Raw genomic sequence first — 26636 nt, 5'->3', positions numbered from 1 at the left:
TGCGAGCTGTTCTGTCTGATATTTTTCTTGGTCTTCCAGATCTTGCTTTAACTTCCACTGTTCCTGATGACTGCCATTTCTTAATTACATTCCGAAACAGAGGATATTGACATCTGAAAACGCTTTGCTATCTTCTTATAGCCTTCTCCAGCTTTGTGAGCATCAACTATTTTCAGTTTTCTAGACAACTGCTTAGAAGAACCCATGGTGCTGATTGTTGGGGCAAGGTCAGATGAGTCTGGACATTTAAAACCTTTGAGATTGACATCACCTGGTCTTCCCAGACAATGATTGAGAACAATCCATGACAGTGGCAGGTCTCAGCTTTGCAAAGGGGGCAGTGCATGCTATAAATTCTGCAGGGTGCCCAAACTTTTGCAGATGCCATTTTTTTGTTTTCTGTTATTTTGAAAGTGTAAATGATGGAAATAAAATCTAACTTTTGTTGACATATTATAAGAATGTCTAATCTGTAATTTGATGCCTTTTGGAGATTTTTCCATCTTTCCTTGGCTTCTTTATGCACATTAATACAAATTTTTAGCTGGGGTGCCCAAACTTTCGATCCCCACTGTATGTCTGTGTACACATCATGCTAATATGTTCAGCTCCGACAGGGTTTTTTAATGAGGTTTTAGGGAAAACATAGAAAACCCACAAATATTTTAAATAGCATGCATGGAGATGCCATACATGGTGTTATGGCACAGTACGATTTTCACAAAAAGTCTCAGCAACAGTACATACTGGTAGAATGTATTTGGCTGTGGAATTGATTTTGTCTTTTATTGCTAGCTTTGCTTGCTTGCATACAGCAATAGCAACCCAATATGATTAATTTCAGTTTGTCAAAAAAGGCTTTTTATGTAGCTTTAGAAGCAACTCATTTTAAACAGCAAAGTTAGGCCTAAATTTACTAGAGACAAAGGGAACTAGCAGGGGCTTTACTACAAGAACTAAGATTGTCAGGGATAAAAGACCTAATTGTACTAAATACAAAATGAAAGGTCAGGTGTTTTACTACAGGACTTAAAAGACTGCAGATAATACAGTAGTGTACAGCAGGACAATTTTAATGAGCAAGGCTAGGCTCATATTTAGTAGAGACAAAGAATATGAGATGAGGTGTCACGTACCTGACCAGAGGCTGTAATAGAGAGAGAGCTCCCCTTACGGCTAAGTGCAGTGCTCCCCTGGAGGTGGAAACAGGAGGTGCAGTGCCCAAAGAAGCACGGGTTGCCAGTGGTGTTGCTGCTTGGAAATGCCTGATGAGATACAACCCGTGGGTGCTCCAGTTGCAGGATGCGTTTCTCCAGAGAACACGTGGATCCTGGAGGATGGGTAGAGTAGTCAGTAGACAGAGCCCGGATAAATATGGAACAGCAGACAGGAGCAATGTCAGGATCAAGCCAGGGTCATACACAGAGTAGTAGCAGACAGGAGCAAGGTCAGGATCAAGCCGGGCTCATACACAGAGCAGCAGACAGGAACAAGGTCAGGATCAAGCCGGGGTCATACACAGAGCAGCAGGCAGGAACAAGGTCAGGATCAAGCCAGGTCGGTAATGGGTAATCAGCAGTAGACACAGGAGGGGCTGACGATAATCCAGCAATCACTGAGCAGAGCTGCAGTCCTTATAAAGCCCACTGAGTGTCATCAATTAGTGCACCCTGCGTGTGCTGGTGTGTTTTCGTGCACAGAAATGTTTTACTACGTGTCGCCTGCATATGCACTTCTTTGCGTGAATTGGCCTGGCCATATTGCGCATTTGCCCGGGATTTCTCGTCTTTTCCTCTGACATGAGGTTTGAATACAAGAATTAAGATACTGATATACTAAGCCTAACTGGTGTATGACCAACTCCTTTTTTTCAATCTATGGGTATAGGGAGGTGCAGTGAATTTGAGTGATATAATGTAAGGTGGTTTAGCTGCATATTGTTCCTGCATTTTTAGCCATTTTTTTCAAAATTATTTAGAAAAAACAATGTAGCAGTATGCTGTGAACTAAAGGCAGGTCCAAGAACAGATGGTCAGTAACAAGTGAATGCTGCACTTTGAGTACCCCAAACTTAAAGGATAGGTTCACTTTAAAAAAAAAAAATAATAATAAATGGACATTTTTTTTTGCAGGGAAAAGAATGTGCATTTACAATTTTTGTTTCATTTAGGAGCCTGCAAAGCATTGCACCAATGATCAGCAGATAGCTGGTGCCATGCAGGGCTCAGTGTAAGCTGTCTGCTCATAAATCGTATGAGCAGACAGCTTCACACTGACAGGAGGAATCAATGAACTACAATAGTGGCTCAACAGCACTGTGGTAGTTCATTGGGAACTACAAGCCGACATCTGCAAAGGGTGTCGGTATACTTGTAGTTGATTCATATCCCCCCAATATTAAAAACAAAAAAGAAGAAAAAGCATTGACTGCCCAAAGAGTTAGTGATCAGAATTAAAGTAGAGTTTCCTAACTAACTCTAATCTCTCTCTGTGCAGTTTGTCAGCTTTCTCTGCAACAGCTTTTAATTCACTGACTCTATGGCTGCTTTGTGCCCCCGTTTTTTTGGTGAAGAGGTTGGCTTGACCAAAAACCTCCTTATCGACCCTCCTGAGCCTGCTAGCTATAGCTCAAAGGCCATTCAATGCATTATAGTTTAAAACAAAAATCCTGCACATACATATGCTGGGACTGTGAATTGTGAATCTTGAACCTGTAAGACTTGCCCTTAACTCATGGTAGCTGTGAACCCGAAACGCATACCTCAATATATTCCTAAGAGGGTGCTGTAGCAACAGCCAGCAGGTCAATTGGTACAGGTCCGCCTAGACAAGATCATATGTCAACTGTGGGTATAGAATTATATATATATATATATATATATATATATATATATATATATATATATATATATTCATGGTTGAACTAGATGGACGTTTGTCTTTTTTCAGCCAGACTAACTATTGAACTATGTTACCACTAGCACTTCATAGATCCATAATAAATAGTCCAAATGTTTTTTGTCCTTCTTTTTCTTTTTTTTGCTAAAATATAATAATTCATGGCAGAAATATATAACTTGTCAAAGTTTTAGCAGTCATCTTGGACACAAAATAAGTACGTTTTCCCAGAATATGCATAAACTCTAGAATTAACTAGAGGTGAGTGATTTGACCTACAAAGTTCATGTTTCAGTCTGGGTTGAGCTAATTCACAACTGAAGAGTACATTTTACAATGTTATTGTTATTCTCACTTGCAAAACAAATGTAGCCTGCTCAGTTCGATGTGCTAGGAATAGCAGCTAAGAAGACAACTGAAATGGTTACCATTAAGTACTGGTAGCACCCTTCCCTAGGCTGAATAAATTTAGTTGGCTCTTCTGTACTCAGCTGAGCATCAATTTATTTTTTAGGTCTTTTCAGGTCTCCCTAAGCTTGGTGGTTGATTACGCCTGCCTGCCTCTGGAAGAGGCTTCTAGAAATAGAGTAGGAGGGTCAACCACTGGGTTATGAATATTTATCTGATCACAACCAATCAATGGGAGGTAACATAGGAAAATAGAAAAGTGACAGCAGAAAAAGACCAAGTGGTTCCCCCCCACAACCCCCTTTTTTTAATGTTTACATGATTTTGTTGTTTTTTTTTGTTTTTTTACTTTTTAGTATAGATCTATGTTTGTCCCATACATGTTTGCAGGCACTTACAGTTGACTGGCTCATTACCTCTGCTGGAAATCTATTACAAGCATCAACTACCCTTTCAGTAAATTAATACTTTCTAGGATTAGTTTTGAACTTTCCTCCTGCTAGTTTGAGGTCATGTTCCTGTGTTCATGATCTTAGTTTCATATTGAACATACTACCTTCTTAGGGTAGGCTCAGAAGGTGTGACTAAGAAGAACATAAAAGTCTGGGAGGGTCTGTTCAGAGCTCTCTCTTCTGGGGCATCTGCCCCTGGGAGGTAGCTTATGTTATTGAAGAGTTGTTGCTGTTAGGAATGTGCTTGGCTGAGAGCCTGAAGGAGCCTGGATTAAGGAATATGCTGAAGGGTGATAGGAAGCTGGGCTGGAGAAGGAGCTCTTTTACTAAAGAGTGTTGCAAGGAATCTGAAGAGTGTCGCAGGGAAGCTGTATGGGGAGTTGTCTTGGGACATTGTGAGTAAGACCTTTTACCTAGAGCTTCAGGTGTGCCTGTGCTTTGAGGATCAGACACTAGAGGTTGCTACAAGGACTGTGACTGCACACAAAGAATCTCAGGCTAGCTGACTGTCCCCTCTACCTGCAGTATTACTTAAGGCTCCTTTAGGACTTTACTTGAGGACTTTGCTTGAGAATCTGTCCTCTCAAGCTGAATTTTGTTGGCGTGCTTCTGGAACTGGTAACCAGACTGGCAGCCTCTGAACAAGTAATAGAGACTTTTGCATTTCCAGCTGCCCCTCTGGGGTTGAGTGCTGCATTCTTTATATACAGTATTTAGTTGGATAAATTTTCTAATTTTAAGGCTATGACAACCTGAACCGCTAGGTCTTCTGAAATGTAATGATTCCCTTTAGTTTAAGATTTCTTTTAACTTAATAACTGAATACATATATACTGCATGAAGTATTACTGCACATATCTACAACTAAGATTGTTCCTTGTCTGTGTACTAAAATCTGAAGATGTATTGTGTGTTTTACAAGGTATATGTATTGTATTGTGCATAAAGTTATAGAGAACGATTAAGTACATTGTCATATGACTGCTTTATTATTATTATTGTTATTGTTATTATTATTATTATTATTATTATTATTATTATTATTAATAATAATAATAAAAAAGAGCCAACAGTTTGCGCTGTGCTTTAAAATATAAAGGAAGACAGTACAGCTACAATACAGTCAAAATAGGAGGATTACAAGGGACCTACTCCTAAGAGGTTACAATCTACTAGGGTGGGGCAAGTGGTACAAAAGGTTATAACTTTGGAGGATGAGCTGATGGAAATGATAAATGTCTAAAGAGGGATCGCATAAAGGCAGCCAGAATAGGGGATAGCCGGACAGATTGAGGTAGATAGTTCCAGAGGATGGGAGAGGCTCTGGAGAAGTCCTGGAGACGAGCATGGGAGTAGGAGACAAGGGAGCTTGAGAGCAGGAGATCATGAGAGGAGTGGAGAGGACAGTTTGGGTGATACATGGGGACAAGATTGGTGATGTAGCTTGGGGCAAAGTTGTAGATGGCTTTGTAGGTTGTTGTTAGTATTTTAAATTTATTTCACTGGGCAATCGGAAGCCAGTGGAGGGATTGGCAGAGGGGGTGGAAGACACTGAACAGTTGGTAAGGTAAATGATCCGGGCAGCAGCATTCATGATAGAAGGGATAGCCTACGGAGAGGTAGGCCTATGAGAAGGGTGTTGCAATAGTCAAGGTGAGAGATAACCAGGGAGTGAATGAACTTGGCAGCTACATTGGTTAAAAAGGGGCACATTTTAGAAATGTTACAGAGGTGAAGTCTAAAAGCTTTTGACAGAGATTGGAATTTGATGGAGGGACTGATAGTTGTATTATTGATCTTGACAGCAAAAGTCATGTAAGAGTGCATGAGGAGGAGGGTATATTATCAGCTCGGTTTTGGAGAGATTTAGTTTAAGGAAGTGGCAAAACATCAGTGCTGATATGTCAGATAGTAAGCTAGTAATGCAAGAGGAGACTGAAGGAGTGAGGTGAGGAGCAGAGAGTTATATTTGGGTGTCACTGGCATAGAGGTGGTATTTGAAGCCATGGTAGGTTATCAGGTGACCAAGAGAGGAGGTGTAGATAGAGAAAGAAAAGGGGTTCAAGAACAGAGCCTTGGGGGACCCCTACAGAAAGAGGAAGTGGAGAGGAGGAAACAGAGTTTTAGGTAACACTGAAGGAGTGCTGTGACAGGTAGGAAGAGAATCAGGAGAGAGCTGAATCTCGGAGACCAAGACAGTGAAGTTTTTTAAGAAGGAGCTGGTGGTCAACAGTATCAGAGGCCACAGAGAGGTCTAGTAGTAAGTGTACGGAGTAGTGGCCATTGGTTTTATCTGTTAGCAAATTGTTAGAGAATTTTAGTAGGGAAGTTTCTGTGAAGTGCTGTGAGCAAAATCCAGACTGTAGGGAGTCAAGAAGGTTGTTTTCAGTGAGGTAGGAGCTGAGACTGTTGTAGACTAAGCGTTCTAGAAGTTTAGAGGTGAATGGGAGCAAGGAGATGTGTCTTAAGTTGTTCAGGTTGGTGGGGTCCAGTGAGGGCTTTTTAAGTATGGGAGTGATCCGTGCACACTTTAGGGGGGAGGAGAAGGTGCCAACAGAGAGGGAGAGATTGAAGATGTGAGTGAGAGAGCATAGGATAGAAGAAGAGGGTGACCGTAGTAGTTGTGAGGGAAGAGGATCCAGGGGACAATTGGTTAGGTAGGCATCTGAGAACAGTTTGGTAACCTCTTCAGTAGTAGCTGGGTCAAAAGAGGAAAGTGTTGACTGTGCTGTTGGACAAGGTATGTTAAGTGGGGAAGATATCTATATTATGGATGTGTCCTCAGGTATTGCATCAATCTTGTCTTTGAAGTGTTTGGCAATTTCATGGACAGTGAGTTAGTGGGTAAAGGAGGTAGGGGACAAAGCAGAGAGTTAAAGTTAGCAAAGAGCCAGTGAGGACTGGATGACAACGTATTAATAAAAGAGACAAAGTAAGTTTGTTTGGCAGCATGGAGGGAGGAATGGTATTTTTGGAGGGCAGATTTATATATGGTGAAGTCTTGCAGGGATTTGGTTTTACGCACAGTCATTCAAGAGCACAATAACGTCTCTTGAGATTTCTGGTGTTGTCAGTTTGCCAGGGTTGTAACAGTCAGGGTCTGATTCTTCATGCAGTTAGAGGAGCAAGTGCACCCAGTATGGATGAAAGTGAACTGTTGTAGACAGAGGTGGCCAGGTTAGGATAGGAAAGACTTTATCATAGAGGTGGTCAGTAGCAGAATAGAGAAGTGAAGGGTTAAAATGGTGAAGGTTTCTACAAGTAATCATTTGTTGCTTGGAGGGATAGGTGCTTAAAGACAAGGATACTGTGAAAGTGATGAGGGTGTGATCAGAGAAAGGAAAGAGGGGGCTGGTAAGGAGTGTAGAGATGGGAGAGTACAAGGTGAAGGGTATTACCATTGGAATGAGTGGGAGTATGTGCCCATTGCATTAAAGTGGTTGTAAAGGATCAAGGTTTTTTGCCTTCTTGCATTCTTTGCATGAAGGTAGAAAACCTTCTGTGTGCAGCAGTGCCCCCAGCTCCCTCAATACTTACCTGAGCCCCATCGAGATCCAGCAATGTGCAAGACAGCTTTGGCTGTCCCAGGTCTCTGCCTCATTGGACACGAGGAGAAAATAATCGGGGCTGCTCTGTGCAAGTCAAAAGATGAGGTTAAGTTGAGCAGTTTAGCAGAAGCCAAGCTGTTAACATTAACAGGGATGTTAAAATCACCAAGAATAATAGTGGGTATTTCAGAGGAGAGAAAGTAGGTTAGCCAGGTAGAGAAATTGTCAAAAAAGCATGATACTGGTCCAGGAGGCCGATACATCACTGCAATCCTCAGAGAAATTGGCGAAAACAGACGAATACAGTGCATCTCAAAAGAAGGGAGGGATAGAGAGGGAGGGGTAGGAAGGTCTTGGAAGATTCTCTGTGGGAATAAAAGGAATCAAACTCCACCTCCTTTCCATCCACTTGGTCTGAATGAGCGAGTCCAGTGAAGGACACCATGGGAGAAGATAGCAGGAGAAGCCGAGTCAGAATCTTGAAGCCAAGTTTCAGTTAAAGCAATGGAGGATAAAAAGGTCATGCACAGATGTGAGCTTGTTACAAACTGACTTGGCATTCCAGAGGGCAAATGAGATTGGGGGGCTGGTTTTTGGGAGCAGGGGGATAGAAGTTAGGTAAATTGCGGTCAGAGGAGGAAGGGGGCCAGATGGCGGGCCAGGATTGGGGGAAGTGTCACCAGAGATTAGAAGGAGGAGGGTGCAGGAAGTAAGGTGGGAGCGTGATGTATATAAGCGCACATATTTCACTGCCCTGGTGTTTGTGTCAGCATGTGGGTTCAGTATTTGAAAGAGGTGATGGGTACAGTAAAAGGGAGAGGGTAGGAGTGAGGGTGATATGTATAAACTGTGGGGTGGAGATGAAGGGTAAAGTAAGGACAATGTGAGGACAGAGAATACTAATATATGAAGGAAGAATATAGGGAGCATATTAGTGGGAATCAGACTTCTTAGGAAAGGAAATATCAGAAGATGATTTGTTTGCTGTTATTCCAGAGTGGAGCACAGTTCTTGTTGTATACAGCTTTCATTATCCTGCTTTCATTAAACAACAGCGGTAAAACTGCGACAACACTCGGGAAAGAGTCTGCGGCTTCCCCATAAGCTGTATTAAACATATAGGGAGATAGGGCTGGCAAACATTTGTCAATTCATGAAGTTAGGATCTGATTACAGATTAGGGAAAGGAAAAAAAAAAAACAGACCAGCCATAGACCCAGGTCAAAAACATAAAAGGTGATTGATTGATTCATTGATTACTTAGGCAAAAAGTAGGTGACAATCAAATCGCCAAGTATATAGACCAGTTTAAGGGATATTGCACGCAGACATTTTCCATATAGGAAAGCAGTGGTAATTAGCAGTCATACATGGCATGGAGATTGTACAGAAGTACAGATGGTTATTGCACGCAGACATTTACCATATAGTAAAGCAGTGTCAATTAGCAGTCATACATGGTATGGAGATGGTACAGATGGATAAGTACAGATGAATATTGCACACAGACATTTACCTGTGAAAGAACAGAGAAGACATGATGAGAATGTGATAGAAGCAGCAGTAAAACTACGACAACACTCGTTAAAGAGACCCTCAGGAAAGAGACATGTTGTCTGCTACTAACCCCTGTCTGGAGTTAGTCATGGACAACTTGTCATGGGTAAATAGAACTGTTGTAACTTTTACTCCACCACGCTACACCACGCAGTATAAATAATCCTATACTTTACTTCCTGTCAAGTGTGCCAATGAAGCCTAGACACTGATGTTTACTCATTTTTAAGCACGTTTTTGAATTGTAGTATAGTAATACATTCTTTGAAAAGGGTTCCATGCATTAGGATAAATGTTATGTTAAAGTATCACCCCCTTATACTTACCTGTGAACTTTCTCGATCTAGCAGAGTGGCAATCTAGCAGAGTGGCAATCTGCAGTGGCCCTCTCCTCTTCTCCCTAATTTCATAGGCTTGGCTGAGAGCAGTAAGAGCCATTGGTTCCTGCTGCTGTTAATCAAATCCTGTGATGAGGGATTTTGGTGGGGGGGAAGTGAGCCTCGCCTCGCTGTCTGTGTTAACAGACCCAGGCAGCATGGTTTAGGATCGAACATGAAGGTGTGCCACAATAGGAAGTGGTTTCCCATGGTGGCAAACAAAGAAGAGGAGGAGCTAGGAGCACCAACGGGGACCCGAGAAGAGGAGGTTCTGGGCTGCTCTGTGCAATTCCAAAGAACAGGGCAGGTAATTATAAACCTGTTTGTTATTAAGAAAATGCAATTTTAGACTTTGAAAGAGCTAAAATATGTAGTTTACTACCATCCAGTAACCAAAGAGACCCCTTGGAAGCTGAAAAAGCACTTTTTTTTTCAAAAGCCTCCTCATTTCTTTTTTGTTCTTGTGAAGCCTTAACAGTTCCTTGAGCCCTGATGGCTTTTAGCCATGGACAAAAGAAGCATTTAACCAATTCCTGCCAGGCCTATAGTAAGATGACGGCCGGGCAAACCTCTCATCTCTCTGGAAGGGCGTCATATGACGTCCTTCCCGGATCACACATTGCGCTTGCCCACAGGGCCGCACTGTGGCGAGATCTGTCACCGGCTGTGTACCTCCGACACGGCCGATGACAGATCTGTGTACTGGCCCTATTGCCAGTACCATGTGACCTCTGTGACCAATCACAGCAGGCCACATAACAGTTGTATACAATGGATGGCTTCCTTTCATGCCATCCATTGTATACAAGTGTGTCTAGCTGTGAATGGTCACAGTGATCACATGCACAAACTGGGCTAGTCACAGCCCATCTGTGTCATGGGATTAGCCGCCGACAATCACAGCTAATCACAACAAAAAAAGCTGAATGAATCGATTTCATCCAGTTAAATTGTTGCTTATAGCAAAGAAATTCTTTGCTATAAGCAATCAAATTGTGTAAAAGAAAAAAAAATACTGATCACTTCCCCAAAGTAGTACAATGTTACTATGGTAAAATTATACTACTTTGGTCATAGTGTAATATGAAACAAAAATCTTAAAAAAAGAGAAAAAATTTAATAAAAAAATAATTTAAAAATTAAAAAAAAAATTATCTTTTTTTTTTCATACTGTCACCAGTCAGTTTTCCTGATCACCACCACACCAGTTATATGATGATGCTGTACTGCACTGGTAACGGTATGTAAAAAAAAAATAATTTTCCGAAAAATTATGACAAAAAAATTACAACTTAAAAGAACTCACCATGCCTCTTATGAAATACGTAGAACTGTCTACTTTGCAAAAAGGGGTCATTTGGGGGATATCTGTACTGTTCTGACATTCTTGGACCTCAAGAAATTAGATTGGCCATCAGTACTTCAGGATTGATCAATTTTCAGATATATAACATAGTTTGTAAACTCTATAACTTTCCTACAGACTAAATAATAAATACTGATTTGGGTTATTTTCACCAAAGACATGTAGCAGAATACATCTTGGCCTAAATTTATGAAGAACAATTATTTATTTGCACACTTTTATAACAGAAACAATGAAACGTGGTTTTTTTTCAACATTTTCTGTCTTTTTTGGTTAATTTAGCAAAAAATTAAAACCCCAGTGGTGATTAAATACCACTAAAATAAAGCTCTAGTTGTGTGAAGAAAATTATAATATTTTAGTTTGGGTACAGTGTTGCATGACCGCGCAATTGTCATTCAAAGTGTGAAACCTGAAAATTGGCCTGGGCAAGAAAGGCGTAAAAGTGCCCAGTGTTGAAGTCGTTAAGGAGGCACAGTATGAAATAACCCCTCGCCACCTACAGTATACCGTATATACTCGAGTATAAGCCGAGTTTTTCAGCACATTTTTTGTGCTGAAAAACGGCCCCCTCGGCTTATACTCGAGTCAACGTCTGCAGATGGCTCCCCCCCCCTTCCAACAGAAGGGAAACTACGGTAAGTACAGGGGTGGGCAGGGGGCTGCTGTCTCTTACCTGGCTCCGGTCCCACGACGATCCGGTCCAGGAAGCGCGGCTGCTCCTTCATTCGGTTCGTCCACTGGATGTTCGCGCGGCTGCTCGGCTCCGCCTTCTCACCGGTGATTGGCCGCCAGAACTGTAGCTCAGGAAAGGCACACAGTCGGCCAATCACCGGCGAGGAGGCGGAGCTGAGCGGCCCCGCGAAAATCGAGTGAAGGAGATGCAGGTAAGTGTGCCGTGCTTAGGTGCTGCTGCAACCACATATGCTGGCTGCAGCAGCACCATACTGGAACAGGGGTCAGCAAGTGTCAGTGGGAGGAATAGTGCCCCATCATTGGTGTCACTGATACCAAAGATGGGGCATTATTCCTCCCACTGACACCAACGATGGGGCACTTTTCCTCCCCCCCACTGACACCAATGATTGGGCACTATTCCTCCCCCCCCCACTGACACCAATGATGGGGCACTATTCCACCCCCCACTGACACCAATCATGGAGCACTATTCCACCCCCCACTGACACCAATCATGGGATACTATTCCTCCCCCCCAGTGACACCAACGATGGGGCACTTTTCCTCCCCCCCACTGACACCAACGATGGGGCACTATTCCTCCACCCCCCCACTGACACCAATGATGGGATACTATTCCTCCCACTGACACCAATGTTGGGACACTATTCCTCCCACTGACACCAATGATGGGACACTATTCCTCCCACTGACACCAAAGATGGGGCACTATTCCACTGACACCAATAATGGGGTGCTATTCCCCCCACTGATACTAATGATGGGGCACTATTCCTGCCACTGATACCAATGATGGGGCACTATTCCTCCCACTGACACCAATGATGGGCCGCTATTCCTCCCACTGACACCAATGATGGGGCACTATTCCTCCCACTGACACCAATGATGGGGCACTATTCCTCCCACTGATACCAATGATGGGGCACTATTCCTCCCACTGATACCAATGATGGGGCACTATTCCTCCCACTGATACCAATGATGGGGCACTATTCCTCCCACTGACACCAATGATGGGGCACTATTCCTCCCACTGACACCAATGATGAGGCACGATTCTTCCCACTGGTGTTCCCACCCTCGGCTTGAACTCGAGTCAATAGTTTTTCCCAGTTTTTTGTGGTAAAATTAGGTACCTCGGCTTATATTCGGGTCGGCTTATACTCGAGTATATACGGTAAATGACACATGATCAGAATGTAAATTCCTCCACTTCCATAAGTTTGTATTGTCTCTGTCCAAAGTCATAAGCAAGCTTGCCTATGCTTCTGTCCATATGTTGTTTGAGAAAGGTACTGATATTATAGCACTATGTTTACACAGGATAGAACGCGACCATGCCTATGCACAGAAGAAAGCAGAGAGGGCAGCAGTCAGAATGCACATGAGAGACAAGTACAGACTGCCACAGGTAAAACTAGTTTTCTAACATCTGTGTTCAAGCTGTGTTCCTACATTTAACAAAACAAGACTTTGGGAAAACTCTAGTCTGATAAAATATTTCTGCTATTTCTTATGGCAGACCTGTTCAGATCTCTAAATTTAATGTGTTTGCCTATATCTGGGAAGTCTACTAACATGCATATTAGCTAATCACATAGTTGCTTACGCATCGTGGCCACAGCATGTATTGTAGGCTTTGGGGGGGGGGGGGCAGTCAAAACAGATGGATGAGCCCCCTGTCTGCCCGGGTCAAAGAGACCTTAACTTGGGATGAGAAATGAAATTCACCAAATTTATTTTTAGTATTAACTGTTTTGCAGCTTAGGGAACATTTTGTGAAACTGGCCTACATTTTTGCCATGTGGACTCCCTAGGCGAAAATTGATTTAAAAAGAGACAATCTATCTTCCCATGTAGCTTTGCAAGCCCAGTGACACTCTTAAATCACTCCTAGCAACCAATTAGTCAATGGTCATCATCATCAATTTATAAGTCAGGTGTCCTGTTTCCCTCCCTCAAGCCTTGTACACACAAGCTTAAAACCATCCGAAATTGGCCAGTTTGGCAGGAATCGCCATGTACAGCTGTATGTTCTACAGAAGCCGGCCTGACAACTGGCTTCTGTTCAACTGGCATGTTTGAAAACCAGTATTCAACCAATATCCAACCAGCTCTTGACAACCAATGACTGGTAGCACTGATTAGTATGTTCTATGTTCCCCCTGTCAGAACACAAAGGCACAGCAGGGAAGATTGCTGCACTGGCATCATTTGTGTTAGTACAGAGCTCTCTCTGTTTTTTATTTGTTTAACCCCCTGAATTGAACAAAATAATAACTTCTACTGTGTGCCCAGCTTTTGTGATGGTGATTAGTGGCACAACCAGCCAAGAGCCATCCAGTACATTTTACAATCCAAGGCTGCAACAATCAGTGTTTTGCACAAAGCAAGGAGGTATGAATGAGTACTTGAAAGAGATGGTTATTGTTTTACAGACACCAGGAAATATTAATGACAGAATTAAAAATATCAGTGTTGCATCAATGAGTGTATAAGAGCTGATTCACACATATGCGGTGTGGATTGAAGCGGTCGGCTTCTGTTGGACCAACTGCCATACACACGGGCCAAATGTTGGCGATGGCGCCGGACATTCGGCCATGTGTACTAGGCTTTAAAATGTCACCCTGATAAACACCTGCGATCTACAGATAACAACTGACCAGATAATTTCTTAACTCATCCTTAAATTTTTCCGGTTAATTTTAATATAAAAAACAACTCACCAACATGACATAAATCCAAAGAACTCAAATCAGCAAGGTTCTGTCCCTGGACATGCTCCACTAATTTTCTAATTTTGTCTAACACCTATGGACTTGGAAGGGATTATTTATAATAAGTATACTGCCTTGTTGCTGTGGTCAGTCTTGCCATGGTGTATGACCCGTGAAAGTAAACTGTCTTCCACAACTTCATCTTAGTAGCAGAGTTTAGCTGTTCCTCACCCAGTTTTAGGCCTCCTACACAGCTATTTCTGTTAATAACTGTGTGTCAACCTTTGAAATTGATGATCATTAGCTTCTACTTGGTATAATTGGTTAATCATACACCTGACTGTAATCCAAATAAATCCCTGACTTTGTGCAAGGGTACAAAGTGTGCAAGTGTAAGAATTGATGCTGGTTTGAAGCCAAAAGGGTTGGCACACAAACCATTAATTTGATTTAGATTTTTCTTCTGTTCACTCACATTGCATTTTGTAAAGTGATAAAAATAATCAAATAAAATATATATATTTGAAAGCATTCTTACTTTACAGCATTTCTTCAGCATTTCTGCCCAATACTTTTGCACAGTACTGTACATAAATATAAACTACAGATTAGATGGGTTTGTGGAATAATATGTTGTAGATGTGAGTTCTTGCAATGTTAAAGTGGAACTCTCCTGTATCTGAGCATCACAAATTGAGAATGCTATTTAATTCACTTTTCCATGCTTTATTTTGTTCAATCATTTTGAACCCCCCCCCCCCCTTCCCCAGCAATTATAGCCACATCCATCTTGAGTAGGGCAGATGTGGTGGTGATCAGGGGTATTTTTAGTTAGTATGATTTTTGATACTTGTTAATGCATGTCATTTGTTTGCACCTGAATTTATATTCCACTCTGTTAAATTACATTGAAGTTTGATTTGCACAATAAAGCATGTCCGTAGTACGTTTATTTTGAATTATATTGTGATTAAGCTCACTTTTTCAAGGAATAATTTTATCACTGGTGTGTGAACGCATGTCAGTGCTGGCTGCAATCAATTTTTTTGTTCTGTTGTCTTTTTTTTTTCCTTTCTTTTTTGTGTTAATCAGATGCACTATCACTGGGTAGCATGGAGGCAACAATACTTTATTTCAGTTATCAGGGATACTGACCGTATGTAAAAATAAATAAAGTAAATTTACATATTGTCATCAGAGTAGTTAGGTGTCACCATAGTGGTGTGATGAAGGATTTTTTTTACACTCTTATTGCTTATAAAGTGATGATCACTGTTATAAGCAATAGTTTTAACTGTCATGAATGGCTTTCATACATGACAGCTTGCTTACTATTGCAATGTTGCGATTGGCGACAGTTGATCCTATGGTACAGGGTGCCAGGTACCATGTGATTGCTCTGGGTCACAATATTACAATAGTAAGCAAGCTATCATGAACGGAAGCCATTCACGACAGTTTTGCTTACATTGTAATTATGTGATTGCTATGATTGGTGATAGTGATAACATTATACCCTAGCCGCTCACAACGGCCGGGTAACGAGTACTCTTTCCTATGTATTCTGCATTGTACAGAAGAAAATGCCTGGTTGTAATGTTAGATTACATCATGTTTCATGTGCTGGATAGTAGGCATTAACTGCCAGATTGGACAGACTGGCAGGAGCCCTGGGATGACAAAGTAACACCAACAGCAGCTACTGATGCACAAGTAGCAAGAGCCACTCATTCCAAAAATATTAACAGGTATGACAAAATATTGATCAGAGTTTGTGTTTGGCAGAAGGCTAGGGGTGGCATGGTAACTACAACAGATGATAGAGAGGCACATACAGGTACGAACAGAAGTACTTGAACACCCTGCGATTTTGCAAGTTCTCCCACTTAGAAATCATGGAGGGGTCTGAAATTCACATTGTAGGTGCATTCCCACTCTGAGAGACAGAATTTTTAAAAAAAAATTCAGGAAATCACATTGTATGATTTTTAAAGAATTTATTTGTCTTGCACTGCTGAACATAAGTATTTGAACACCTCGGAAAATCAGTGTTAATATTTGGTACAGAAGCCTTTGTTTGCAATTACAGAGGTCAAACGTTTCCTGTAGTTCTTGACCAGGTTTGCACACACTGCAACAGGGATTTTGGCCCACTCCACCACACAGATCTCCTCTAGATCTGTCAGGTTTCGGGGCTCTTGCTGAGCAACATGGAGTTTCAGCTCCCTCCAAACATGTTCTATTGGATTTAGGTCTGGAGACTGGTTAGGCCACTCCAGAACCTTGATATGCTTCTTACCGAGCCACTCCTTGGTTATCCTGGCTGGGTGCTTCGGGTCGTTGTCATGTTGGAAGACCCAGCCATGACCCATCGTCAATGCTCTAACTGAGGGAAGGAGGTTGTTGCTCAAAATCTCACAATAAATGGCCCCATTCATCCTCTCCTTAATACAGTGCAGTCGTCCTATCCCCTTCGCAGAAAAGCACCCCCAAAGCATGATCCTTCTTTCTCCTTCCTTCATCCTTCTTTTTCCTCCAAACACGACGAGTGAAGTTTAGACCAAAATGTTCTACTTTGGTCTCATCTGACCACATGACTTTCTCCCATGCCTCCTCTGGATCATCCAGATAGTCATTGGCAAACTTCGGACAGGCCTGGGCATGTGATGACTTGAGCAGGGGAACCTTCCGTGCAATGCATGATTTGAAACCATGACGGCGTAGTGTTCTACCGACAGTGACCTTTGAAACTGTGGTCCCAGCTCTCTTCATGTCATTGACCAGCTCCTCCCTTGTAGTTCTGGGCTGATTCCTCACCTTTCTTATCATCAATGATACCCCACGAGGTGAGATCTTGCATGGAGCCCCAGTCCAAAGGAAAATGACAGTCGTCTTTAGCCTCTTCCATTTTCTAACAATTGCTCCAACAGTTGATCTATTTTCACCAAGCTGCTTGGCAATTGCCCCGTAGCCCTTTCCAGCCTTGTGGAGGTCCACAATTTTGTCTCTGGTGTCTTTTGACAGCTCTTTGGTCTTGCCCATGGTAGTAGTTGGCGTCTGACTGACTGTGGGGCGGACAGGTGTCTTTAAAGAGCTCAGACAGGTGCTACTAAGTTAGATTAATGAGTGGAGTAGAGGTGGACTTTTTAAAGGCACAGTAACAGGTCTTTGAGAGCCAGAATTCTTGCTGTTTCTTAGGTGTTCAAATACTTCTGTTCCTCACTGTATAACAGGAACCTCTTATTCTGAAAAGTGTACCATGTATAACAAATTATTGATCAGAATTTGGGCCTGGCACAAACCTTTATTGTAGATAGGTAACTTGAGCAGTAGGCACAAATGTACAAAAAAACTCATCCCGAAATTTGTAACAGAGATAGTAAGATATTGCTTAAAGTTTGGACCTAGCAGGTTAACAAAAGTTGAAGTAACATAAGCCACTTCTACAAATTGTACCAGGGATACAGTGATATTACTGAGAGTTTGGACCTGGCAGGTGCGAGGAGCCTGGAGGTGGCACAATAACAACAGTAAATGATGGGCAAGCACTCATTCAAAGATATAATTCCAAAAATGATATCTCAATACTAATTTAGAAGGGTGGGTCTTGATGACCTGGCAGTCAAGATAAGCATGCTCAGACAACAGCAGAAGCAGATATAAGGCAGAAACTAACCCTACCAGAGGTACTGTGATGGAAGGGGTGGCAGTCTTGGGGTATTCAGGAGGGCATCATAGTAACTGTGGAAGAAATTTAAGACCTCTGGAAAAGGAGGTAGCAATGCTATAGTTTAGAATGCTGAAAGATACATGTAATGGAGTGATTTAGAGGCTACTATTCCAGACTATTGCAACTCAACTTTCAGGTAAAATGAGACTAGCAGATTCAGTCCTAGGACTACCCTATTACTGTGACCTACAAGACTTTCCCTTATTTAGTAGATTTTCAACCTGACACTGGAGTCAGGAAAACCCTTTCCCCAAAGATGTGGAGATTTCTCATGACAGATTCATGCTTATCAGACCAGGGAGGATTCCAGTATGCTCTCTATTGGTGTAGGGGGAGCTTGGCTTCTTATCACAATATTTTATAGTTGAACTAGATAGACGTGTGTCTTTTTTAAGCCAGACTAACTATGTATCTGTATTGGAACTAAGGGCATATCAATTGTCCCTGCAATGTTGACCCTCTCAGCTGAGAGGTCACGCAACTAGAATTCAAATCAGACACTGCCACAGCAGTGGCCTACATCAACCAACAAGGAGGTGCCAGAAACCGCTCAAAGAGAATTGGACGTGATTCTCACTTAGGCAGAACTGTATGTAGGGGGCATATAGGGGGCATATAGGATTGGGTCATATCTACCCTCCTAAAGGCTAGGAAGTTGATTTCTCATAACTTCTATAATGGCACCAGGAAGACATGCTTTGTTTGATGTGACACAATGAAATTCCAACTTAGGAAGGACTCCATGGGGTGCATTCTGTCCTTTATTATAAAATTTTTGGTGCTGAGAGAAGACAACTGCTCAGCAGTGTAACAACAGATAAGATTATAAAGAACATCAATCAGTAATATATAAAAGCAAGTCCATAAAGTCCATGGTGTGAACACTATTGGTAGAAGCTCCCCATAGAGTGAAGCAAACTCTGTAGAAATATAAAATAACACAAGGGGGCACCAACCTAAGTGCAGTATGTTCAAAAAGTTTATTAATAAAATAGCCAATAGCTACTCACAAGAAGGTACTAAGATAAGGCGTTAGAACATGTCCTCAATAGGGTCAGTGCAAAAGCCGATGGTATCCAGTGGTGTCCGGGTCCCAGGGATGGGATGTGTGTCAGCAGTGTCAGGTGCCGTGAGAGACACCGTGACAGGCGCTGTAACCAGCGTGGGATGCACAGAAGTCCGGAAGCCGCCAATAGGAATGTGAGGACGGGTCAGGTGATAAGTCAGGTGACAAGTTTCAAAGCTTCTGCTTTTTCTTCAGACCTGATTGGACAGTTGGGCAGTCAGTCTTTTAAGGGGAATGGAGTGGGCGGGGCAAATGTGGCTCAGCCAATTCAGGCAGCTTATAGGTGGTGACAGACAGATTATGGCAAGAGAACAATAAAACAATGGATTCTTTAGTAGAAGTACCTTCCATTTTGCTTGAGGTGATTATAGCCGTATTAGTGCATTTGCGACAGAAACAATTGAGTACTGTCCGTGATACTTTTTTATTTGCACTAACATACAATTTTGAGGACGAGCTTTTGGGGTATGTCCCCTTCTTCAAGGTCCAAGCAGTACTATACAAATATTTTTGTATTTGTATAGTACTGCTTGGACCTTGAAGAAGGGGACATACTCCGAAAGCTTGTCCTCAAAATTGTATGTTAGTGCAAATAAAAAAAGCGAAAAATTGTATGTTAGTGCAAATAAAAAAAGTATCACGGACAGTACTCAATTGTTTCTTTTAGTAGAAGTACGACATGCAGGGGATAACATATTGGTAGTAATGACAGGTACAGCAATGCATATATGTACTGTATATGGAAATATACTGGTGTTGATCATTAAAAAATGGTATAGAAGAACCGATTGGCAATATACAATGAATGATACCATTACATATAACAGATCATTATAATTATAACAAAAAATATACCAGTGACAAAAAAAAATATTTTAAGCAACAGACAGCATGGATTCATGAAAGACAGAAGTTGTCAAACAAATCTGATTTCTTTTTATGGGGAGGTGAGCAAAACCTTGGACAGAGGGGTGGTGGTGGACGTGGTATACTTGGATTTTGCAAAAGCATTTGACACCGTTCCCCATACACAGCTAATGTGTAAGGTAAAGTCTACAGGCTTGGAAAAATTCATATGTAAATGGATAGAAAACTGGCTAAAAGATTGTGTTCAGAGAGTAGTGGTTAATGATTCATACTCTGAATGGTCTGGGGCCATCAATGGTGTACCCCAGGGTTCAGTGTTGGGACCCTTACTTTTTAATATATTTATAAACTATATAGGGTCTGGGATTAAAAATCCCATTTCAGTCTTTGCAGATGACACCAAGCTGTGCAGTGGAATAACGTCCTTACAGGAGGTCTTCAACTTACAAGCCGACCTCAATGTGCTGTTTAATTGGGCAACTATGTGGCAAATGAGGTTTAATGTTGATAAATGTAAGGTTCTGCACTTGGGGGCTAAGAATATGCATGCATCGTACATACTAGGGGGGGTACAACTGGGGGAATCACTGGTGGAGAAGGATCTGGGAGTTCTGGTAGATCAAAAGCTTAATAATGGCATGCAATGCCAAGCTGCGTTTTCTAAAGTGAGCAAAATCCTCTCTTGTATTAAAAGAGGTATAGACTCCAGAGAGAGAGATATCATATTACCCCTGTACAAATCATTAGTAATACCTCATCTGGAATATGCAGTTAAATTTTGGGCACCAATTCACAAAGAGAACATTGGGGAACTGGAGAAACTGCAGAGAAGGGCAACCAAACTGATAAGAGGCATGGAGGAGCTCAGCTATGAGGAAAGATTAGAGGAACTGAATGTATTCTCTCTTGAGAAGAGGAGATTAAGGGGGGATATGATCAACATGTATAAATACATCAGTGGTTCATATAGTGAACTCAGTGTAGAGTTATTCACCCTGAGGTCATCACAGAGGACAAGGGGGCACTCTTTATGTCTGGAGGAAAAGAAATTTAATGTCCAAACACGGAAAGGTTTCTTCCCAGTGAGAGCTGTGAAAATGTGGAATAGACTCCCTCAAGAGTTGATTCTGGTCAGCTCAGTAGATTGCTTTAAAAGAGGCCTGGATTCTTTCCTAGATACACAGAATATAACTGGATACTAACATTTATAGGTAAAGTTGATCCAGGGAATATCCGATTGCCTTTCGGGGGATCAGGAAGGAATTTTTCCCCTGCAGGAACCAATTGTATCATGCTTTGCTGGAGTTTTTTGCCTTTCTCTGGATCAACTGTGGGTATAGGATTATAACTTTCTTTTTCTTTTTTTGTTTAATGGTTGAACTAGATAGACTTTTGTCTTTTTTCAGCCAGACTAACTATGTAAACTGAAAAATACTGGGAAGAACACCCATTATACAAAAGTGGATGGTGCAGGTTTATTGGTTGGTGTATATGTGATAATAAAAAGCATTAAAATATTCTTATTAAGAACAATTATCAGTGGTTTTTGCATATAGAGAGGAAATTGAATTTATATGCTGAGGTCAAATGTAGTTATATTTAGAAAACAGAAAAAACAGGAAATCAAGAAATCAAATTATAGAATAGTAAGGACCTCAACCTCTTCATTTAACCCTTTTGGGACTAACGTATCCAGAGTATAATTTCAGGTTTCCTGCCTGCATAGTAGTTGGAAACGTTCAGCTGTTGAGTGTTTATCGGGTATGGAATCAATTATCCATACCTGGAGACCATTACTGGATATCTGGTCATACTCAGACAAATGATGTGGAACACTGTGTTTGGGATTACCATCTTGTACAAAACGTCGGTGTTCTTCGAACCTTTTTCTGAGTGTTCTTATGGTTCAGCCTACGTATAGCAAGCCACAGGGACAGGAGAGACAGTATTTTACATAAGTCGAGGAACAATTAAAAAAGGAATTTTTAAAAAAAAAATTTCAGTTGGAATTAAAGGGGTTTTTTTGCCATGGGGACATGTGCACATGTTAGACATATGGCGGCGACAATGGGTCGCCCTGGTGGATTGATCGGATCTTTAGGTACCTTTGGTAAATGGTAAAAGTAAGGAACTTTAAAGAATTATTTAAGGAAGAAAGGTGATTCAGCCTTGGTAAGAATACCTTCCACTAGGGCCCCTTTGATGATGCATTTGGACTCTTCCATGAAAACTGGTAATGGATCTGATTTTAATCGAGTATAAGTGTGAGAATCCGACAGATGTCAGTGAGCTTCAGTGAGGTAATCTTTTCTATTTTGTAAAAATAGAAAAGATTACCTCACTGAAGCTCACCTACTTTTAAATAATCTTTCTTCCTTAAAGAATTCTTTAAAGTTCCTTACTTTTACCATTTACCAAAGGTACATAAAGATCCGATCAATCCACCAGGTCGACCCATTGTAGCTGCCATGGAAAGTAATATCACCAGCTACTCTTTATATATCGACCACTTCCTTCAGCTACAGGCCCAAGCATTACCCTTCTACATTCGAGATGGTACTCATCTATTAGAACTTTTAAAACCCTATTCCTGGGAATCCTCTTATACATGGGTATCACTAGACATTAGTTCTCTTTACACATCCATTCCTCATGAGGTAGGTTTGCAAGCTGTCTTACACTACCTCATGAATGATCCCCATCTCAATACCAAACAAATTAACTTCATACTTACAGCCACCCAGTTTTGTTTAGAACACAATTATTTCCTTTTTGATGGAGAATATTACCTACAAACACAAGGCACAGCTATGGAAGCACATTTTGCTCCCAGCTATGCTAATCTCACATCGGGCCTCTGGGAAAATCAATATATTTGTAATCATAACCCTTACCAGAAACATTTCAGTTTTTTTATGGCCATTATATTGATGATATCATTATCATCTGGGATGGCTCTGACCCTTGTACAAGAATTTGTTTCCTTTTGCAATTCTAACACCTTAGGGTTAGTGTTTACCTCTGTGGCAAATTCAGTCTCCCTGTGTTATCTTAGCCGGAATTTACCCACCTGGATTCCACCATTGTTGCAAAAAAACTACAACAAACCGACAGCGGGTAATTCCTTCCTGCGTTTCTCTAGCTATCATCACCCCAGGTGGGTTCACAACATACCCAAGAGTCAAGTCCATCGCTTAAGACGTAACTGTACCAGATTAGATGACTACATATTGCAAAGTATTGTCCTAAAGAACAAATTTCTTGACAAAGGATATCCCCTGAATCTAATTGATGAGTCTTACTCTTTTTATCTAACAGATCAACCAATCATTCCTAAGGGTACTCAAGAACCTTATATTAGATTTGTTACCCAATACAATTCTACATACAAAAAAATGGAACATGTTTTTAACCACTTGCCCTCCTGAGGATTTACCCCCCCTTAATGACCAGGCCTCTTTTTGCTACTCGGCGCTGCACTAATTCAACTGATAATTGCGCGGTCATGCAATGCTGCACCCAAACAAAATTTATGTCCTTTTTTTCACACAAATAGAGCTTTCTTTTGGTGGTATTTGATCACCTGTGCACTTTTTTGTTTTTCACGCTATAAACAAAAAAAGACCAAAAATTTGAAGAAAAACGATATATTTTACTTTCAGCTATAAAAAATATATAGTAAACTCAAAGTGAGTTATAAATTTAGGCCAAAATGTATTCTGCTACATGTTTTTGGTAAAAAAAATCCCAATAAGTGTATATTGATTGCTTTGTGTGAAAGTTATAGCGTCTACAAACTATGGTATAGATACTGCAATTTACGCCATTTTTTTGCTATACAGCGCTGCGCTAGTTGTGGTCATGCAATACGGTACATAAATGAAATTTCTGTCCTTTTTTTCACACAAATAGAGCTTGTGCGTTTTTTATTTTTTGCGCTATAAATAAAAAATGGCTGACAATTTTGAGAAAAAAAAAATATTTTGGACTTTTTGCTATAAAACATGTACAGTAAAAAAAAATAAAAAATCAAATTTCGTCATAAATTTCGGCCAAAATGCATCCTGCGACATATGTTTGCTAAAAAAAAACCCAATACGTGTAAATTAATTGGTTTACGTGAAAGTTATAGCGTTTACAAAAGCGGGAAAGATACTGGGATTTTTAATTTTTTCGTTTTTAATTCAATCTCCTCTCTATATGCAATAACCACTGATAATTGTTCTTAATAAGAATGCTTTTAATGCTTTTCATTATCACATATACACCAAACAATAAACCTGCACCATTCACTTTTGTATAATGGGTGTTCTTCCCAGTATTTTTCAGTTTACATAGTTACATAGTCTGGTTGAAAAAAGACAAAAGTCCATCCAAATATAAAGCATGTCTTTATTAAGCTTTTGATCTACCAGAACTCCCAGATCCTTCTCCACCATTGATTCCCCCAGTTGTACCCCCCCTAGTATGTATGATGCATGCATATTCTTAGCCCCCAAGTGCAGAACCTTACATTTATCAACATTAAACCTCATTTGCCACATAGTTGCCCAATTAAACAGTACATTGAGGTCAGCTTGTAAGTTGGAGACATCCTGTAAGGACGTTATTCCACTGCACAGCTTGGTGTCATCTGCAAAGACTGAAATGGGATTTTTAATCCCAGACCCTATATCGTTTATATATACATTAAAAAGTAAGGGTCTCAGCACTGAACCCTGGGGTACAACACTGATGACCCTAGACCAGTGGTCGGCAAGCCGCGGCTCGCGAGCCACATGCGGCTCTTTACCCAGTCTAATGCGGCTCTTCTGTGTGCCGGGCGCCTGCTCCCCTCCCTCCTCTCGGTCGGCCGCTCCCCTGCCTCCTCTCGGTTGGCAGCCCCAAAAGTCCGCGCGGACCTTTTAATCCGGCTTGCGGATGTGGCTGTCAGGATGTGTGTAGGCGGGGCAGCGTGCCGAACGTGAGGGGAGGGGAGCTAGGCTCCTCTCACAGTCCGCCCTGAAGACCCGAACGGCGCGGGAAGACAGCGAGAGGAACGCAAAAGGTAAGTGAATTGACACGGGGGACTTGGCTTACTAGAAGGGGGGGGGGGGAATAGTACTGTGGGGGATGAAATACTATATGAGGGATGAATTACTTTATGAGGGATGAAATACTATATGGGGGGATGAAATACTATATGGGGGATGAATTACTATATCAGGGATGAATTACTATATGAGGGATGAAATACTATATGGGGGGATGAAATACTATATGGGGGGATGAAATACTATATGGGGGGATGAATTACTATATGAGGGATGAAATACTATATGGGGGGATGAAATACTATATGAGGGATGAAATACTATATGGGGGATGAATTACTATATGAGGGATGAATTACTGTATGAGGGATGAAATACTATATGGGGGGATGAAATACTATATGAGGGATGAAATACTATATGAGGGGATGAAATACTATATGGGGGGATGAAATACTATATGGGGGATGAAATACTATATGAGGGATGAAATACTATATGAGGGATGAAATACTATATGAGGGATGAATTACTATATGAGGGATGAAATACTATATGGGGGGATGAAATACTATATGGGGGGATGAAATACTATATGGGGGGATGAAATACTATATGAGGGATGAATTACTATATGAGGGATGAAATACTATATGGGGGGATGAAATACTATATGGGGGGATGAAATACTATATGAGGGATGAATTACTATATGGGGGGATGAAATACTATATGAGGGATGAATTACTATATGAGGGATGAAATACTATATGAGGGATGAAATACTATATGGGGGGATGAAATACTATATGAGGGATGAAATACTATATGGGGGGATGAAATACTATATGAGGGATGAAATACTATATGAGGGATGAATTACTATATGGGGGATGAAATACTATATGAGGGATGAAATACTATATGGGGGATGAAATACTATATGGGGGATGAAATACTATACGGGGGATGAAATACTATACGGGGGATGAAATACTATACGAGGGATGAAATACTATACGGGGGATGAATTGCTATGGGGGATGAATTACTATATGGGGGATGAATTACTATGGGGGATGAATTACTATATGGAGGATGAATTACTATATGGGGGATGAATTACTATATGGGGGATGAATTACTATGGGGGATGAATTACACTATGGGGGATGAATTACACTATGGGGGATGAATTACTATATGGGGGATGAATTACTATGGGGGATGAATTACTATATGGGAGATGTATTTTCAGTTTTAAAAATGTGGCTCTCAAAATAAATTTCAATCATGGTTTTGGCGAGATTTGGCTCAGTTGAAAAAAAAGGTTGCCCACCACTGCCCTAGACCATTCAGAGTATGAATCATTAACCACTACTCTCTGAACACAATCTTTTAGCCAGTTTTCTATCCATTTACATATGAATTTTTCCAAGCCTGTAGACTTTACCTTACACATTAGCTGTGTGTGGGGAACTGTGTCAAATGCTTTTGCAAAATCCAAGTATACCACGTCCACAGCCACCCCTCTGTCCAAGGTTTTGCTCACCCCCTCATAAAAATAAATCAGATTTGTTTGACAACTTCTGTCTTTCATGAATCCATGCTGTCTGTTGCTTAAAATATTTTTTTTTGTCACTGGTATATTTTTTGTTATAATTATCATGATCTGTTATATGTAATGGTATCATTCATTGTATACTGCCAATCGGTTCTTCTATACCATTTTTTAATGACCAACACCAGTATATTTCCATATACAGTTGCAAGAAAAAGTATGTGAACCCCTTGGGATTACGTGGAGTTTTGCATGAATTGGGCATAAAATGTGCTCTGAACGTCATCTAAGTCACAACAATAGAAGAACACAGTCTGCTGAACATAATAGTACACAAACATTAGATGTTGC

General features: G+C 41.0%; 1 protein-coding gene across 1 annotated transcript in view; it reads left to right on the top strand.

Annotated features, from left to right (window-relative positions):
• LOC149454538 (complexin-4-like) overlaps window positions 1-26636 on the top strand; it is a 38462-nt gene that overhangs the window by 5500 nt on the left and 6326 nt on the right. The window contains exon 2 of the mRNA XM_089687400.1: window positions 12632-12719. Coding sequence (XP_089543526.1) covers window positions 12632-12719 — 88 coding nt within the window. The remainder of the gene's footprint in view (window positions 1-12631; window positions 12720-26636) is intronic.

The sequence above is a fragment of the Staurois parvus genome, unplaced genomic scaffold (assembly GCF_062004578.1).
Source record: "Staurois parvus isolate SC_StPar_1 unplaced genomic scaffold, SC_StPar_1.0 ptg000425l, whole genome shotgun sequence".
NCBI lineage: Eukaryota > Metazoa > Chordata > Amphibia > Anura > Ranidae > Staurois > Staurois parvus.
This window is presented reverse-complemented; position numbering and strand designations above follow the sequence as displayed.